The sequence below is a fragment of the Ovis aries genome, chromosome 1, assembly GCF_016772045.2.
Source record: "Ovis aries strain OAR_USU_Benz2616 breed Rambouillet chromosome 1, ARS-UI_Ramb_v3.0, whole genome shotgun sequence".
Classification (NCBI taxonomy): domain Eukaryota; kingdom Metazoa; phylum Chordata; class Mammalia; order Artiodactyla; family Bovidae; genus Ovis; species Ovis aries.
This window is the reverse complement of record NC_056054.1, coordinates 136,217,296-136,237,251: the sequence shown is the minus strand read 5'-3', so window position 1 is coordinate 136,237,251 and position 19,956 is coordinate 136,217,296. Positions and strand designations below refer to the sequence as shown.

At 34.5% G+C, this 19,956-nt stretch overlaps 1 protein-coding gene across 2 annotated transcripts in view; it reads left to right on the top strand.

Moving 5' to 3' along the window:
- NCAM2 (neural cell adhesion molecule 2) overlaps window positions 1-19,956 on the top strand; it is a 607,059-nt gene that overhangs the window by 419,535 nt on the left and 167,568 nt on the right. For both annotated transcript variants that reach the window (XM_042230005.2, XM_042230008.2), the window contains exons 7-8: window positions 431-591; window positions 3,076-3,221. In XM_042230005.2, the coding sequence (XP_042085939.1) occupies window positions 431-591; window positions 3,076-3,221 (307 nt within the window). The remainder of the gene's footprint in view (window positions 1-430; window positions 592-3,075; window positions 3,222-19,956) is intronic.

Here is a 19,956-nt window from a genome sequence, read left to right as displayed (position 1 = left end):
TGCATCTCCTGCACTGAAAGCAGATTCTTTACCCCTGAGCCACTGGGGAAGTCTATTGTGTCCCTGTAACTTAGTAAATAAATATACTTCATAGATAAGTGTTGACTAACCAGAATAAAGCTTTTTTATTTTTATTTTTGCTAATAATCAACTATGAAATGAAAGAGAGTGCTTTTTGCCCAAGATTTCAACACAACTCAAATGTTATTCTTGACTCTAAAGTCAAAGCAACTTTCAAGTATAATGTTACTACTTATGCATTAAATTTTCTTGAGCTAATAAATGTATAAGTTTAATTGGAATATAGCTTTATGTATCAATGACAGTAGCCATGAAGTGATTGACCATTATAGGCCAAAATGCGAAGTGTGACCTGCTCCTGAAAAATGAACTCAAATTTATGAAGATCAACCTCTGTTTTCTTCTTTAGGAATGGCAAGTTCATTGAAGAAAATGAAAAGTACTCATTGAGAGGAAGCAATACAGAACTCACTGTCAGGAACATAATCAATAGTGATGGGGGCCCTTATGTCTGCAAGGCCACAAATAAGGCAGGAGAAGATGAAAAACAGGTGCTTCTCCAAGTCTTTGGTAAGTATTATAGCACAGTAGTTAAACCTGTAATCTCTAGAGGAAGGTCTGAGACAAACTGGGAAAGTCTCTGTCGCTTATACGAGCTACTTATAATTAAATTAATTTCTAAACCTATGTTTTAGTTTTTTCTCCTCTAAAATATATTTTAAAATTGCAGCTACCAGATAGATTTATTTAAGAATTATATGAGATTACAATGTAAACTTTTATAAAATACTTGATGAACTCATAGCAGAGGCTGGAAGAAAATTCATTAAAATTGTACATAACGAAATCTATTTTATCTGTGGGTTATTCTTCATAAATGTTTAAATGACACATGTTGGGTTCAGTTATACTTTTAATATACTTCGAGAGTTCATTCAAAAGGCTGTAATTAGGAATATTGACCTGTAACCATGATTAAATATTCCCTTTTCATTTTATTAAAAGGACATGCAATATAAATATCTTCCACATTAGAGCCATATTCCTTTCTTTATGGAACTTATAGAAAGTACAATAATCAATGTATTTATTTTTAATTATTGATTTAGCTTATATTATATTTGTACAAGGAAAAGATTTTGGTGGTGGGTATTTAGAATATGATTATTCTCTTTAAAACACAAACATGAAGATTTATATGCATTACTGATATTTAGTGTGTTTTCTCCATTTTTAGCAATGTTGTTATCACAACACTTTCTGAACAATGAGAGGGGCAGGAAGGAAGGAATATTTTGAAGAGTAGAAGGGACCCGTTTTTGCATTTGACAGATGCAGCAATACTGTTTAGACCAAAAAATGAATGGTATACACCTGTGGACATACCCTTGGCCAGTTGGTCCTTGAATAGCTGTAATAGAAATATTTCCTGTACCAGGGAGATTTTCATGAAGCCTATATTCTAGTTTAGTAGGACAGACAGTAAAGAATATACCAAAATATGTTAAAGTAAAATTAGAATGATAAGATGTTCTAAGAAGAATGTGAAACTAGATCAATCTAAAAAGGGCTGTTATTTTGGAGATCATGATGTTGGAAAGTTGCTCAGAAGGGTCATGCTTAGATGTGATTACACAAATATCTTTAATAATGAGAAATCAGCAAAGCTATGAACAAGGAGAAAATTGTTCACATAGAATAAAGAGTATGTTATTTCTAATAATTCTTAAACTTATTAAAATTATAGAAAACATATAATTTATTCAAGTAGTATTTCCCACTTAAGAAAATATTCTTTTTAAAATATACAATGCTAAATGTGACTTAGTATAAACTAAATTAATAATTAGAAATGATAGACTTTGAGATAATTTCAAAGGATAATCTTAATCGATCTCAATGAGCTTATATGAAATACTGTTTAGTAAATTATTAAAATTTAAGTGACACTGAGTAAGAACAAAGGCAAAAGGCTTCTAATATTTTTTTTTTACCTTTTAAATAGAAAATAATGAAGGAAAAATGATATGCTACTTGACTGTTGTAATTACTTTGCATAGTAACAGTGAACAGATTGATATTGTGTTTGGTACAAAATCATTCATATATAATGGAAATAAAGCTAAAACCATTAAAGTAAATGGAATAAACATTGAATTTATAAAATTATATATGTCCTGTTTTTGATATCAAGAATTTAATTTTCTAAGATTAAGAACAACATACATATATTTCATAACTGATTACACTTAATGATTTTAAAAAAAACCTGTTACTTGCTCTGAAGTAACATGTGCTTTTATCACTTTTATGTTCAAACAAATAAAAGCCTAAGAAATACTGACAATACAGAGTTTAAAATTTTAAAGCTCTTTGGCATATGTAAATTTGTTAAGGGACATGTTTTTAATATTAATATAATTGATCTTAGTAAACATGAGGGTTTGGTTTTATAGCTATAATAACTATAAAGAAATAATTATCTATTATGTCTAATAATATTAAGGCAATCTAGGGGCAAAATAAATCAACCATAATAATAAAGATAACTAGTATGTATATATATTTACTTGTTAAGTTTTTTAAGTATTGTACATAGTTATACTTACTATATATTAAGGGTACAGTCACTATTTCCCCCCATTTTGTGATATTGTTTTGAAAGTTTAAGAGATAATCACTACAAAAGCAAATGTCATACACAGACACACATACATAGTACATTTGTGGTTTTAAGAGGACATTTTAATTTTGTAGCTTTAAGAGGAAAAAATTAAATATCTTTAATTAGCAAAATCTTGGAAAGAATTCTTTTTGCCTATTGGTTTCTAAACCACTTCAAATTATTTTTATAATTGTAATCTATGAACATTATTTGTAAAGCTATTTCTCCTATAATTTGCAGTTCTCCTGGCAGTCTTATAAAGCAAGCATGGCACTATAACAACTGCAAAGTTAACAATTTAATACTGTGCTATTGTGTACTCAAATGCCCACTATGAATAATAATTTTTTCTTTTAATACAGATTGAGTAATGTATATATTTTTTACAGTACAGCCTCACATAATACAACTTAAAAATGAGACTACATATGAGAATGGTCAAGTCACACTGATATGTGAAGCAGAAGGGGAGCCTATTCCAGCAATCACCTGGAAAAGAGCAGTGGATGGCATTACTTTTTCTGAAGGTGATAAGGTAACAGCAATTTAATATACAGTGATTTTCAAAAGCATTGTATTTGCAGTGTTTTATATATAATTAAATCTCATATTGATCTCCATTTCACCAAGTAACTTGTAGAAATGCAAGAATGATTTATTTTTGAAAAGACAACTATCACAGTCAACCTAAAAATAAATTCGTGAGAAAAATGTCTAATTTTAATATTAAATAAGTTTCTCGTTAAGACAAAATTTTAAATTGTTAAATTTTCCTACATACAAACTTTTGGTAAACACTGAATCCATAAAATACCTTACTGCAATTTCAATTCCTCTACCTTGTACTATGAAAATGAAAATAATTTAAATTCACAAAATCCTGGTTGTCATTTAACTCTTAACTCTTTCATATTTTCTTTGTGCATTCAGTTCAGTTCAGTCACTCAGTCATGTCTGACTCTTTGCGACCCCATGAATTGCAGCACGCCAGGCCTCCCTGTCCATCACCAACTCCTGGAGTTCACTCAAATTCATGTCCATCTAGTCGGTGATGCCATCCAGCCATCTCATTCTCTGTTGTCCCCTTCTCCTCCTGCCCCCAATCCCTCCCAGCATCAGAGTCTTTTCCAATGAGTCAACTCTTCGCATGAGGTGGCCAAAGTACTGGAGTTTCAGCTTTAGCATCATTCCTTCCAAAGAAATCCCAGGGCTGATCTCCTTCAGAATGGACTGGTTGGAACTCCTTACAGTCCAGTCGACTCTCAAGAGTCTTCTCCAACACCACAGTTCAAAGCATCAATTCTTTGGCGCTCAGCCTTCTTCACAGTCCAACTCTCACATCCACACATGACCACAGGAAAAACCATAGCCTTGACTAGACAGACCTTTGTTGGCAAAGGAATGTCTCTGCTTATTTTATTTTATATTTTACTTTACAATACTGTATTGGTTTTGCCATACATTGACATGAATCAGCCACGGGTGTACATGAGTTCCCAATTCTGAACCCCCCTCCCACCTCCCACCCCATATCATCTCTCTGGATCATCCCCGTGCACCAGCCCCAAGCATCCTGTATCCTGTATCAAACATTTTTTGAACATGCTATTTCGTACTTAGCATGTACACCTTTACTGGTACCTACACCGTAGTTTTAAAACACTTATTTTAAACTTGCATCAATTTAACATGATACAAAGTTTGGCTATGAAATTTTGAGAACAAACCCTATTTGCCTTTCTTCTATTTGTGAGGTCAAGCACTTCCCTACAGTAAATAAATATGCTACATTGTTAATTAATGGGTAGAAAGTTCACAAATCTTAGTAACAAAAACTCTTTTAATTTGCTTGCCTTATAGCTCAGTTGGTAAAGAATCCACCTGCAATGCAGGAGACCCCAGTTCTATTCCTGGGTTAGGAAGATCTGCTGGAGAAGGGATAGGCTACCCACTCTAGTATTCTTGGGCTTCCCTTGTGGCTCAGCTGGTAAAGTATCTGCCTGCAATTTGGGAGACCTGGATTTGATCCCTGCCTTGGGGAGATATTTCTATTTGTGAGGTCAATCACTTCCCTCTAGTAAATAAATATACTACATTATTAATTAATAGGTAGAAAGTTCACAAATCTTAGTAGCAAAAACTCATTTAATTTCAGTCCTTGACACCAAATGATCCTTCAAAATGATGTCAATAAACTCAATAAATATAGTGGAATTTCCCTGACTGGTAGTTAAGATTCTGGGCTTCCAATGAAGTGTGTGTGAGTTTGATACCTGGTCAGTACCTAAGATCTCACATGCCTGCAAATGTGGCCAAAATAAACTTAAATTTGTATTAAATTAGGAAAAAAATAGTGATTTAACTTCAAAAATAACCTATTTTTATTTTGCTGAAGTAAAATATGAAATGCTGATCATAGCCTGTGTTTATTTATTTATTTATTTTTTTTAGTTTTTTATTTTTTAAATTTTAAAATCTTTAATTCTTACATGCATTCCCAAACATGAACCCCCCTCCCACATCCCTCCCCATAACATCTTTCTGGGTCATCCCCATGCACCAGCCCCAAGCATGCTGCATCCTGCGTCAGACATAGACTGGCGATTCAATTCACATGATAGTATACATGTTAGAATGTCATTCTCCCAAATCATCCCACCCTCTCCCTCTCCCTCTGAGTCCAAAAGTCCATTATACACATCTGTGTCTCTTTCCCTGTCTTGCATACAGGGTCGTCATTGCCATCTTCCTAAATTCCATATATATGTGTTAGTATACTGTATTGGTGTTTTTCTTTCTGGCTTACTTCACTCTGTATAATCGGCTCCAGTTTCATCCATCTCATCAGAATTGATTCAAATGAATTCTTTTTAACGGCTGAGTAATACTCCATTGTGTATATGTACCACTGCTTTCTTATCCATTCATCTGCTGATGGACATCTAGGTTGTTTCCATGTCCTGGCTATTATAAACAGTGCTGCGATGAACATTGGGGTACATGTGTCTCTTTCAATTCTGGTTTCCTCGGTGTGTATGCCCAGAAGTGGGATTGTTGGGTCATAAGGTAGTTCTATTTGCAATTTTTTAAGGAATCTCCACACTGTTCTCCACTGTACTAGTTTGCATTCCCACCAACAGTGTAGGAGGGTTCCCTTTTCTCCACACCCTCTCCAGCATTTATTGCTTGCAGATTTTTGGATCGCAGCCATTCTGACTGGTGTGAAGTGGTACCTCATTGTGGTTTTGATTTGCATTTCTCTAATAATGAGTGATGTTGAGCATCTTTTCATGTGTTTGTTAGCCATCCGTATGTCTTCTTTGGAGAAATGTCTATTTAGTTCTTTGGCCCATTTTTTGATTGGGTCGTTTATTTTTCTGGAGTTGAGCTGCAGAAGTTGCTTGTATATTTTCGAGATTAGTTGTTTGTCAGTTGCTTCATTTGCTATTATTTTCTCCCATTCAGAAGGCTGTCTTTTCACCTTGCTTATATTTTCCTTTGTTGTGCAGAAGCTTTTAATTTTAATTAGATCCCATTTGTTTATTTTTGCTTTTATTTCCAGCATTCTGGGAGGTGGATCATAGAGGATCCTGCTGTGATTTATGTCTGAGAGTGTTTTGCCTATGTTCTCCTCTAGGAGTTTTATAGTTTCTGATCTTACATTTAGATCTTTAATCCATTTTGAGTTTATTTTTGTGTGCGGTGTTAGAAAGTGATCTAGTTTCATTCTTTTACAGGTGGTTGACCAGTTTTCCCAGCACCACTTGTTAAAGAGATTGTCTTTACTCCATTGTATATTCTTGCCTCCTTTGTCAAAGATAAGGTGTCCATATGTGTGTGGATTTATCTCTGGGCTTTCTATTTTGTTCCATAGCCTGTGTTTAGATCAGCTCAAACTTTGTGATTAAAATAATAGGATTATCTGTTCTTTTGCACTTATTTGAAAACTGTGTTTTATTCTGTTTCAAAGAAAACAACCCTACTTACTGATTCACTGTTAACTTCAGTTCTTTAAGTCCAGATTGCTTTCTATTCCTTCAAATAAATTGATGTATTTAAACTCTCATTTAAGATTAAAAATAAACAATACAAAGTATAAATATACACTTTAACAGTTATCTTTATACTTATATGCAGAAGTCATAGTTGTACCAAAGTGCTTCTAATTTGATTGTAGAAAAGTGGCAAGTATTTTTCTCCATGAATTGAGGCACTATGATCTGTACCATGCTTCAAATGTTCTTGCAGAATAAAATACCAAGAGAAAAGGGATTTCTAGAAACCGTAAAGAGAGACAGTTCTTTGCTACAACCACTTGAATAATATGTTTTAAATTTTATAACAAATTAAATTCTTAGCATAAAGACATTGATAATTTTACTATTGTGTTCATTATTATTTTATACTCTAGGATATTATTTTTTGAGTAGGTACATCTTTGGACCTAAGGAAACTTCTAGAATGGTTTTAAATGATTTATTTATATAAACCACTTTTAATGGATGGCAAAGGATAATGGAGTGAGTTTTTTACATTATTTGAAAATATCTACTAAAAATTCTTAATTTTTTATTTATATAAAATATGAAGATTATATTAGCCTTTTTGTATTTCCTCATTTTTTCATTCTAAAGCAAATATGAGTTCTTGAAAATTACATTTAATAAAATGTAAACAGTAAAATAATCTTTAAACTAACAGAAATTTCCATTGCTAATGTTTCTTGTACCATTTACGCAAGTTCTTTTAAGAACCATCAGCATCTTTTATTGAGGGCTTTTATGTTTCCATGTACTATCCTATGCACAAAGAATACAGCAGTGTAAAAAAAAATACTTTCTGCTTCATAGTGCATACTATTCAGGAGAGGAATCAAGGCATATTTAAAATTAGTAGTGTTTCACTTATGAATATGCAATTTTGAAATGTGAAATTTCACATCAAAATAGAAATTTTAAGTATATAAGTGGACTTCTACAGCCTCCAGACATAGCTTTGGCATATTTTTCTGTGCTATCACAGACTTAGTTCAGCTTATTCTTCTGACAGGCCTCTTCACTGGTGCATTTTAGAAAATATATCATGTTCAGACTACCTCCTTTAAATTTGTTTAGGTTGATGAAAACTGCTTATACTGATTTAAAAAGAAACAAAAAAAGTTAATGGTATAATCTGCAACACCTTTGTATTATAGAAAACAACTTAAGATTTTCAACTTCTTTTATCTCTTTAAATAGAATTTACAAAATGAGACTGCGAAATCCACAATTACTGATTTAAGAAAGAGAGCAGTGTTTTAAATATCTGCACTTTATTATAAAACCTGCAGTGAAATGAAAAACTGAAATATGGTAACATTTATAGCATCATCTTTAATAATAACAAACAGTTCATAAGTATTTTTAATGTACCTTGTAAGTAATTATAATTTGCAAAATTTTTGTACCAATATGTTTATAAGAAATTTTAGTTATATTTCTTTACCAAATCCTGACGATGCATTCTAGTGTGTAATTATAGGCAATTCTTAGTGCCTGATATTAAGATTGATAAAAAGCAACAATAACAACAACTAGGGACAGATAAAACCAGCAAAAATGTTTTACTAAATAATTGGAAAAAAACAATCATGATATGGTTGTTCAAATATTTTAAAGACAGCCATGTCTGGTTGAACTAGACCTATTGCTTACTGTATGACAAAAGAGTGAATGGAAGTTACAAAATTGCAGAGACTTTCCAAGAATCAGGGATTATAGATAATGAAATGTGTTAAATTCCAAGTGATAGAATTCCATTCCCATGAATTTCTGTATCACAGTTTGTATGATTATCAATGTCTAAAAGAAAATTCTTTCATTTGACATTACATTATATAAGAAAATCTTAAATAATATTTTTTACCCTGATATTCTTCCTTGTTGTGATATTTAAATTTGAGTTAATAATCAGGGGAAAGGGTGAGAGGTACTGAACCAAGGTTGTACATCAGAATCACATAAAGAGATGTATACATGTGTACCTGTCTGAACCTTTCTTCCTGGAAAATGTCTAAGTCTCTCTTTCAGACTTTGAACTATGCCATATTATTCAGTCTTGTCTCACTCTTTGTGGCCCCATGGACTGCAGCTCACCAGGCTTCCCTATACTTCACCATCACCCAGAGCTTGCTGAAATTCATGTCCATTGAGTCGGTGATACCATCCAACCATATCATCCTCTGTCATCCCCTTCTCTTCTAGCCTTTGATCTTGCCCAGCATTCCAGTCTTTTCTAATGAGTCAGCTCTTCACATCAGGTGTCCAAAATATTGGAGCTTCAGCTTCAACATCAGTCCTTCAAATGAATATTCAGGAATGATTTCCTTTAGGGTTGACTGGTTTGATTCCTTTGAAATCCAAGGGACTTTCAAGAGTCTTCTGCAAACCCCCACTTCAAAAGTTCAGCCTTTGGTGCTCAGCCTTCTTTATAGTCCAGCTCTCACATCCACATCTGACTACTGGAAAAATTATAGCTTTGACTATATGGACTTTTAGTGAAGTGATGTTTTGTTTTTTAATATGCTGCCTAGGTTTGTCATGGCTTATCTTCCAAGAGGCAAGTGTGTTTTAATTTCATGCTGCAGTCACCATCTGCAATGATTTTGGAGCCCAAGAAAATAAAGTCTGTCACTGTTTCCATTGTTTCTCCATCTCTTTCCCATGAAGTGATGGGATTGGATGCCATTTTTGTTTTTGGACTGTTGAATTTTAAGACAGCTTTTTCCACTCTCTTCTTTCACCTTCATCAAGAGGCTCTTTAGTCCCTCTTCGCTTTCTGCTATAAAGGCGGTGGCATCTGCATCTGAGGTTATTGATATTTCTCCCAGCAATCTTGATTCCAGCTTGTGCTTCATCCAGCCTGACATTTCTCATGATGTATTCTGCATTTAAGCATGATGACAATGCACAGCCTTGTCGTTGTACTCCTTTCCCAGTTTGGAACCAGTTCATTGTTCCATGTCATGTTTAAACTATTGCTTCTTAACTTGCATACAGGTTTCTCAGGAGGCAGGTAAGGTGATCTGGTATTCCCATCTCTTTAAGAATCTTCCATAATTTGTTGTGATCCACACAGTCAAAGGCTTTAGCATAGCCAGTGAAGCAGAAGTAGATGCTTTTTCTGGAATTCTCTTGCTTTTTCGATGTTCCAGCGTTAAGTTGGCAATTTGATCTCTGGTTCCTCTGCCATTCCTAAAACCAGCTGGAATATCTGGAAGTTCTCAGTTCATGTACTGTTGAAGCCTTGCTTGGAGAATTTTGAGCATTACTTTGCTAGTGTGTGAGATGAGTGCATTTCTGCAGTAGTTTGAACATTCTTTGGCATTGCCTTTCTTTGGACTTCCCTGGTAGCTTAGATGGTAAAAGTGTCTGCCTACAATGTGGGAGACTGGGTTCAATCCCTGGGTTGGGAAGCTCCTCTGGAAAAGGAAATGGCAACCCACTCCACTACTCTTTCCTGGAAAATCCCATGGATGGTGGAGCTTGGTAGGCTATAGTCCATGGGGTGGCAAAGAGTTGGACATGACTGAGTGACTTCACTTTCACTTCTTTGAGGTTGGAATAAAAACTGACCTTTTCCAATCCTGTGGCCACTGTTGAGGTTTCCAAATTTGCTGGCATATTGAGTTCAGCAGTTTCACAGCATCATCTTTTAGGATTTGAAATAGCTCAACTGGAATTCCATCACCTCCACTAGCTTTGTTCATAGTGATGCTTCCTCACTTGATTTCACACTCCAGGATATCTGACTCTACGCGAGTGATCATACCATGGTGCTTATCTGGGTCATGAAGATCTTTTTTGTATAGTTCTTATGGGTATTCTTATCACCTCTTTTTAATATCTTCTTCTTCTGTTAGGTCCATACCATTTCTGTCCTTCATTGTGCCCATCTTTGCATGAAATGTTTCCTTGGTATCTCTAATTTTCTTGAAGAGATCTCTAGTCTTTGCCATTCTATTGTTTTCCTCTATTTCTTTGCATTGATCACGGAGGAAGGCTTTTTTATCTCTCCTTGCTATTCTTTGGAACTCTGCATTCAAATGGGTATATCTTTCCTTTTCTCCTTTGCCTTTTGTTTCTCTTCTTTTCTCAGCTATTTGTAAGGCCTATTCAGACAACCACTTTGTCTTTTTCCATTTCTTTTTCTTGGGGATTGTTTTGATCACCACCTCCTTGCAATGTCATGAAGCTCCATCCATAGTTCTTCTGGCACTCTATCAGATCTAATCCCTGGAATCTATTTTTCACTTCCAGTGTATAATCATAAGAGATTTATATTAGGTCATACATGAATGACCTAGTGGTTTTCCCCTCCTTTCTTCAATTTAAGTCTGAATTTTTCAATAAGGAGTTCATAATCTGAGCCACAGTCAGCTCCCAGTCTTGTTTTTGCTGACTGTATAAAGCTTATCCATCTTCATCTGCCAAGAATATAATTAATTTGAATTCAGTATTAACCATCTGGTGATGTCCATGTGTAGAGTAGTCTCTTGTGTCTTGGAAGAAGGTGTTTGCTGTGACCAGGAACTCCAGTTCCTAAGTATTTTTACAGCATCCCTGACAGTGATTAGAGAGCTTTATTTTGAAACTCCCCAAAATTGCTCTTGTGTGGGCACCCTGTGGAGAACCTCTACCTTTCAACTGACTATATTTCTTTCATCACAACCCCCCCATACACACACATGGAAATACACACCAACACTGAAATTCATGTAATCTAGATATCCAATACAGCTATATATAGAATAAGAAATATGAAAATAATTTGTTTGTATAGCTCATGAATTTCAAATATATTTGAATTGTATCCCCATTTCAAATAAAATGACTTATTTAATTGAAATTATGGTAGTTGCAACAGTGATTATTTCAGTTTCTGGATTTGCCATTTACCTACTCTGTGACTTTAGGTAAGTTGATTCATTTTTAAGTTCCATGATGGATAAAATAAATCTTTAGCATTTCACTATTCTGTACATCTTTCTCTTGAGTCAGTAGATAATCATATATTTTAAGATATACTTTTTATTTCCATGCTAATACTTTTTAAAATTCAGATATTTACTAATTCTTCAGTTTATGATTTTATAATAACTTAAGCTATGAGGCAATGTGTTTGCAGTTTCCTTCCATATAGCTCATCTGTACAACTCAATTATAAGAAAAGCTAAGATTACTTTGGTAATGTCTTTACATTGGAAAAAGAAAAGTTTCTGATTGTAGAGAAGAATGCTAAAGAGCTTGCTTCTGGCACCTGCAGATTTTAATGCCTGTATTTTTTTGTCTTTCCACAGATAATGGGCTTTTTTGAAGGATTTTATATTTGAGTGACATTTTAAAAATCATCCTAATGCATTTTTTCATTGTAGTGCTCTGAGAGCAGTATTGTAGATCCCTGCTGGGCAGTAGGCAAATGGATACTTCTTTTCCCCATCTGATGTAGATAGTAGAATATAATTAGGCATATTGGAAATCTTCCTGGGATGCTTCTGAGCTTGTTGAGAAGTGGGTTTTCAATCATTTACAACTTTCTGAAGTTTCTTTTCCAGCTCACACCTCAAACAAAAAGTATGCAAGATGACTAGTCATAAGTCCAACATGTAATTAAAAAATTTTTTTTGAGGAAATTCTAGGAAACAATTAAAAAATAAAATATCATTTTTCTTTTTTTTAAGTATTTATTAATGAATGGCTACTTTAAAATATATATAAGTATTTCTAGCAGAAAGAAACTTATATTTTTCATAGGATAATATATTAGTTAACAATTTTACCATGATTATTCTGGGAAAAAATTATTTACATACTGAAAGTTAGTTCTCTTTGTCTTTATAACAGAAAATATTATTATGTTTTCTTGTGAATGCCATATTCTGTTTTAAATTTCATGTGTTATTTACTTTATCTTTTGAAAGAATCTATACCATTGAGGAAAATATAAAATAATCTAGTAACAAAGAAATATGTAGATTTCAGTGAATATCCATAGACAACAAAAATAACAAATTTCCCAGTAAATGTAACTTTGATTTATTTATGAAATATTTTAGTGGAAGATAGTAAGTTCAAGAACAAAATGAAATAAATTTGAATGAATTGCTTTACATTTGGACAATTAGACATAGATATCTGAAAATATTTCAGTAAACATTCTAGTAAGGAACTTGCAAAAAATACATTTGATAAATTTGTATTGTCAATTTTAAGCATGAAGCAAAAACAAATGTATAAAAAAATGCTAGTCACATAATTAATTTGTAAAATTGAATATATATTAATGAAAAGTACTTTAGCACAGTTATTATAATCCCATCATTACTTTTGAGTCATGGATTAGCAAATAATAAATTTAAATAAAATATATTCAAGATCTTCAGTAATAACTATGTTGAGTCATATATCAAGTAGTTGTGTTTACTGAGGGAAAAATCCCTGTTAGGAGACTCTTCCTTGGCTATTATATACTGTCATGATCTGTGTCTTAAAGCACCATCATTGCTGTTGTTTTTTAACCCATAGAAGTTCTTATCCAACTTTCCAAGCTCTTCATTCTTGGATGCCTAATTTTTTTAAATTCATATTTGATGGTAAGAAAATCATATTTATAGTCTATCAAATACATAGAAATGATGTAGTCTTAATATCTATGGATTCTATCATCTTTTCCCTGGCTCAAATCACCCACTCTATTCACTTCTTTTATTCCCCAGCTTAAATTTCATTGTCTGTTATAATCATTACCATATATACATTCCTCAATCTTTTTTTTTTCTTTGAAAACTATTTCCAGAAAAATACCAGTCATCCTTTAAGTAACCTCAGTGCCTATACCACACGTATTGGAGGACAGCTAAACTTAGCTGGAATCATTCTGAATGATCTCCCTTTAAAACTGTGACCCATAGCTTAATGCATGCTGTGTCTGTTTTTCAGTACTCAGCCCATATTTTCTTGGCAACTACCTCATATATTTCCTCCACGCTCAAGTTCACAAACTTCCTCTGTCCTAAGAAAGCTCAGCTGTTAAACTGGTTCCTCATTTCCTAATAAAAACAATCAAAAGAACACTGTAACCAGTTCCTATGATTGCATCTACATCATGTGTAGGTGAACCTTTACATTACCATGAATGTAATATTCAAGTTTTTAATGTAGATAGTAGTTCCAGCCTCTCTAACATACCATAGATATTAGCACAATAATTTATCTTTTCCCAACTTTTTTTTTTTTTACTCACCACCTTATTTTTCCCATCAACATTGAAAACTATTTCATTGTTACTTTAATATGCATTATTCCCTGGTAGCTCAGATGGTAAATAATCTGCCCACAAAGTGGGAGACCAAATTCGTTCCCTTGGTTGGGAAGATCTCCTGGAGAAGACAATGACTACCCACTCCAGTATTCTTTGCTAGAGAATTCCATGGACAGGGGAGCCCAGCTGGTTAGAGTCCATGGGTTCTGAAAGAGTTGGACATGACTGAGCAGCTCACACATATATATTATAGAATATAGTATGTAGATTAAATGATATAATTTATACATAGAATATATCTATGATATATATTCTACATGAAATGGATATAAACATTCTTGCATATCTTTTTTCCTGTATTTCCAATTTTATTTTTTCTTCTAGTTTTATTGAGGCATAATTGCCATAAAACACTGTGTAAGTTTAAGATATACAGCATAATTATTTGGCTTGTGTACATCATGAAGTAATTATCACAGTAAGTTTAGGGAACATCCAATATCTCAGATATAAATAAAATTAAAGAAATTGAAAAAATGTTTCCTTGTGATGAGAACTGATAGAACTGCACTCTCGATGTTCACATATAGCATTTGATTGTTGTTCCGTTGTTGCGTTCAGCTATTTGTGACCCCATAGACTATAGCCTGCCAGGTTCCTCTATCCTCCACTGTCTCTTGGAGTTTGCTCAAATTTTGTCCATTGAGTCAGCGATGTGTGCGCTCTCTCTCTCTCTCTATATATATATATATATATATGTATATATATATATATATAACTATATTCATATATATTCATTTAAATATAAATTTATATATGTATAAATATATATGTTATATATAGCATATATAACTTATAGTAGTATTAATTATATTTATCATGTTGTATCATACATTCTTAATACTTGTTTACTTCATAACTGGAAGTTTGTCTTTTGACTGCCTTAATCCACCACTGCCTCTGGTAACTACGAATCTAAATATGAACTCTTTTTCTGTGAATTTTCTTATTTTTAAAATATATTAATATTTGACCTTTCATACTATGTGAGGTTCTGTTATACAGGATTGTGACTCAGCAGTTTATCTCCACAATAAATCCAGTTATAATCTGTACCCATATTAAGGTATTACCTAGTTATACAGCCACCCTTGGATCCAACACCACCCTATAGTGGGCCAACATCAACTTCAGAGCACCCTGTCCATTGAATCGGTGATGCTATCCAACTGCCTCATTTTCTGCCATCTACTTCTGCCCTCAATCATTCCCAGCATCAGGCTCTTTTCCAATGAGTCAGCTCTTCTCAGCAGGTGGCCAAATTATTGGCGATTCAGCTTCAACATCAATACTTCCAATGAATGTTCAAGGTTACTTTCCTTTGATTGACTGATTTGATCTCCTTGAAGTCCAAGGGATTCTAAAGAGTCTTCTCCAGCACCACAATTAGAAAGCTTCAATTCTTCAGTACTTGGCCTTTTATATGGTCCAACTTTCACATTTGTACTTTACTGCTGGGAAAAAACATATTGCTGTTCAGTCACAAAGTCATGTCCAACTCTTTGTGACCCCATGGACTGCAGCACACCAGGCTTCCCTGTCCTTCACTATCTCCCAGAGTTTGCTCAAATTCATGTCCACTGAGTTGGTGATGCTACCCAACCATGTCATCCTCTCCTGCCCTCTTCTCCTTTTGCCTTCATTTTTTCCCAGCATCAAAGTGTTTTCCAATGAGTCAGCTCTTAGTGTCATGTCGCCAGAAGATTGGAGCTTAAGATTTAGCATCAGTCCTCCAATGAATATTCAGGGTTCATTTCCTTTACGATTGGCTGATTTGATCTCCTCACAGTCCAAGGAACTCTAAAGAGTCTTCTTCAGCATCATAGTTTGAAAGCATCTATTCTTCAATCTCCACCTTCTTTATGGTCCACTTCTCACATTTGTACATTACTACTGGAAAAACCCTAGCTTTGACTTTACAGACTTTTGTTGGCAAAGAAGTATCTCTGTTTTGTAATAAGCCATCTATGTTTGTCATGGCTTTTCTTCCAAGGAGCAAATGCCTTTTAATTTCATGGCTGCAGTCAATGTCCACAGTGATTTTCGAGCTCCCCAAAATAAAATCTGTCACTGTTTCCATTTTTCCCCACCTGTTTACCATGAAGTAATGGGACTGGATGCCATGATCTTAGTTTTTTGAATAATGGGTTTTAAGCTAGCTTTTTCACTCCTCTCACCCTCATCAAGGGGATCTTTAGTTCCTCCTCCCTTTCTGCTTTTAGAGTGGTATTATCTGCATATCTGAGGTTGTTGATATTTCTCCTAGCCATCTTGATTCCAGCTTGTGATTCATCCTGCCTGACATTTTTCATGATGTACTCTGTATAAAAATTAAATAAGTAGGGTTACAATATATAGTCTTGACGTACTCCTATGCAGATGGTAAACGGGCATATGAAAAGATGCTCAACATAACCAATCATCAGAGAAATCCAAATCAAAACCACAGTGACACATAACCTCACACCTTTTGGAATGGCTATTATCAAAAAGCAACAAATATCAAGTGTTGGCGAAGATGTATAGAAAAGGGAGCCCTTGTACACTGTTGGTGTGAATGTAAATTGGTGCATCCACTATGGAAATCTGTGTAGAATCCTCAGAAACCTAAAAATGTAACTACTATATGATATATGACATGATATACAATTCCACTACTGAGTATTCATTCACAGAAAATGTAATAGTAGTTGTTTAGTTGCTAATCATGTCTGACTCTTTGATGGTGAGAAAATGTAAATAGCAATTCAAAAAGATATAAACATCCCTAGCTTAATTGCACCTTTATTTACAAGAGCCAAGGTACAGAGGCACCCTAAGTGTCCATCAGTCTATACATAGATAAAGAAGACATGACATATATATATTTTTCAGTCATTAAAAAAAGAATGAAATCCTGCCACCATGTATGGTCCTAGAGGGCATTATGCTAACAGAAATAATTCAGACGTAGAAAGACAAAACTACTAATTCACCTATATGTGGAATCTAAAAAACAATTCAAATGAGCAAACATAACAAAGCAGAGACAGACTTAAAGATATAGAGAATGAACAGGGGATTTGGTGTGTGGGGAATAAATAAATAGGGACATTAAGAGCTGCAAACTTCCAGTTCCAAAATAAATGAGTCATGGGTATGAAATGCACAGTTTCGGTAACGGTACATATATCCTTCATATGAAAGTGAAAGTGTTAGTCACTCAGTCGTGTCCCACTCTTTGTGACTGCATTGACTGTGGCCTGCCAAGCTCCTCTGTTCTTGGGATTTTCCAGGCAAGAATACTGGAGAGGGTTGCCAGTTCTTTCTCCAGGCGATCTTCCAGACCCAGGGATCAAACCTGGGTCACCTATATTGGAGGCAGACGCTTTATCATCTGAGCTACTAGGGAAGCCCACCCTTCATATATGAGTATATATTTTAAGTCTGTATATATATGTAGACAGACAGATATTGGATTGGCCAGAAAGTTGTTTTGAATTTTTCTGTAAGATGTTATAAAAAACCTGAGCAAACTTTTTAGCCAACCCAGTAACTATCATATTTGGCTTCCAGATCTCATCTGAGCTGAGCCTCTATTGATAGAAAATCTCTTGAAAAGGTTGTTTAATCCTGTTCTCTCTAAATTCTTCCTAGAATTACCTCTTGAATATAGTCTAGTCTGGCTTTGATCATGTGACTCCACAAAAGCTCTTTGGAAAGCTTGTTACTAATAACATTCACTTCTCTAAATTTTGTCACAAATTAGGAAACCTAATTTTACTTGTTTACCTAAGAGAAGCATTGATCCAATTAAATAATCCTTTCTGCTTGTTGCATAGACTTTGACTTATGGTATTCATGCATGCATGCAAAGTTGCTTCAGTTGTATCCAACTCTTTGCAACCCTATGGACTATATCCTGCCAGGATCCTCTGTCCATGACATTCTCCAGGCAAAAATACTGGAATGGGTTGCCATGCCTTCCTCCAGGGGATCTTCCAGATACAGGGATTGAACCTGCGTCTCCTGTCTCCTGCATTGAGTCACGGGTTCTTTACCTCTAGTGCCACCTGGGAAGCTCTGGCTTATGGTATACTTTCCTGTTTTTTCACTCATCAGTCTTGGTCTTCTAATTGACCTCTAAATTATCTAGGGCTCTAAATTGGGGTTTGTTATTGGATTCCTATCTCATATAACTATTTATTCCCTTGACTTATTCATTTTGTCTCATGCCTTTAGTTACCAACTGGATTCAAAAAAATCCAAATTTTAAGCAGGAGCCTTTCAACTAAACCCTAGTTGTCTGTATCCAGTCGTCTACCAAGTAGCTACATTTGCACATTAAATAACTACCCGACCCAGCTCCGTACATTGTCTCTAGTTCTGTATTTTCCTTGGTCATCCCAATCTCATTAAATGGTGATTCCTTCCTTCTAGTATTCTAGTCTAAAATTTTTTGTGTAATCTTTTGACTTTTATTTATTATAATACATACATTCAAATTTTGTCAGTCCTGTTATTCTTATTTTAAATATATTAAAATTGTGATCATTTCTCAAAACCCAACTGTTACTGCCCTGCTCCAAGCCAGCATAATTATTTGCCTGCATTCATGTTAAATCACTTCAGATGTCTCTCTGACCCTGTGAACCATAGCCCACCATATTTCTCTGTCCATGAGATTCTTCAGGCAATACCAGAGTGGGTTGTCATGCCCTCCTCCAAATTATTTGCCAAGATTATTGCAAAAAACTTTATAAAGGTTTTAATGCATTCACCCTTGCCCCTTGTTATTCTTATTAAAATAGTGAAATTGGTCCACTGGAAATAAGCTGGATAATATCACTCTGTTGTTCAGAAGCCTCCAATAGCTTCTGATATCATTTGGAAAACCCTTTTATTACCTACACTGCTCTACATGATAGCATATGTGTGTGTTAGTTGCTCACTCATGTCTGACTCTTTGCGATCACTTAGACTGCAGCCCATCAGGCTCCTCTGTCAATGGAATTCTTTAGGCAAGAATACTAGAGTGGGTTGCCATTCCTTTCTTCAGGGTATATCCTGACGCAGAGATCGAACCTGGGTCTCCCATATTGTAGGCTGAATTTTTTTTTTTTTTTTTACCTTCTGAGCTACCTGGGAAGCCCCCAACATGATAGGTCACTCTTCAAATCTCTATTGCCTTCATTTTTTCCTCAAGTCCTACTATTAAAATCAATTAATTTAATCCTAGTAAGATTTCTTCACTTTTCCTCCATCAATCCTGGGGTGCTGGAAGATTTTCAATAGTGTATGTACTTTATCCATCTACAACTTCGAATGTACACTGTGAGTTGTAAATGTAGAGAAAGCTATCACAAGTCTTTGATGTACTAATTGTGGTATGCAATATGTTTGAGTTTGCTGAGAGAGTCCTTAACTGCCAAACTGAAGTCTCTATGATAAGCCTATTGGTTTTTAACTCTGGGTATCACAGAGTCGGACACGACTGAGTGACTGAACTGAACTGATGTCTAGATTAATTGCTGAGTTCTTCAGGTAAACTAAGTATAAATTGTAGAACACTATTCTTTTAATTACAAAATCTGAAACTGGATAAGAAATTAAACTATGTACAGAATAGTAGAACTGACTTACTATATGAATACTTGCATTCAATTCTGAAGTTCACTGCATCTAGCCAAGTCATAGGAGCTGTGAATCTATTGGGGCAAAAATTTTAAAGGAAAAACAGAATGCTAAAGTAATAGTAGCATACAAAGTGATAAACATTTGAATAAGCGAAAGTGAAAGTGAAGTCACTCAGTCATGTCCGACTCTTTGCGACCCCATGGACTGTAGCCCACCATTCTCCTCTGTCCATGAGATTCTCCAGGCAAGAATATTGGAGTGGGTTGCCATTTCCTTCTCCAGGGGATCTTCCCAAT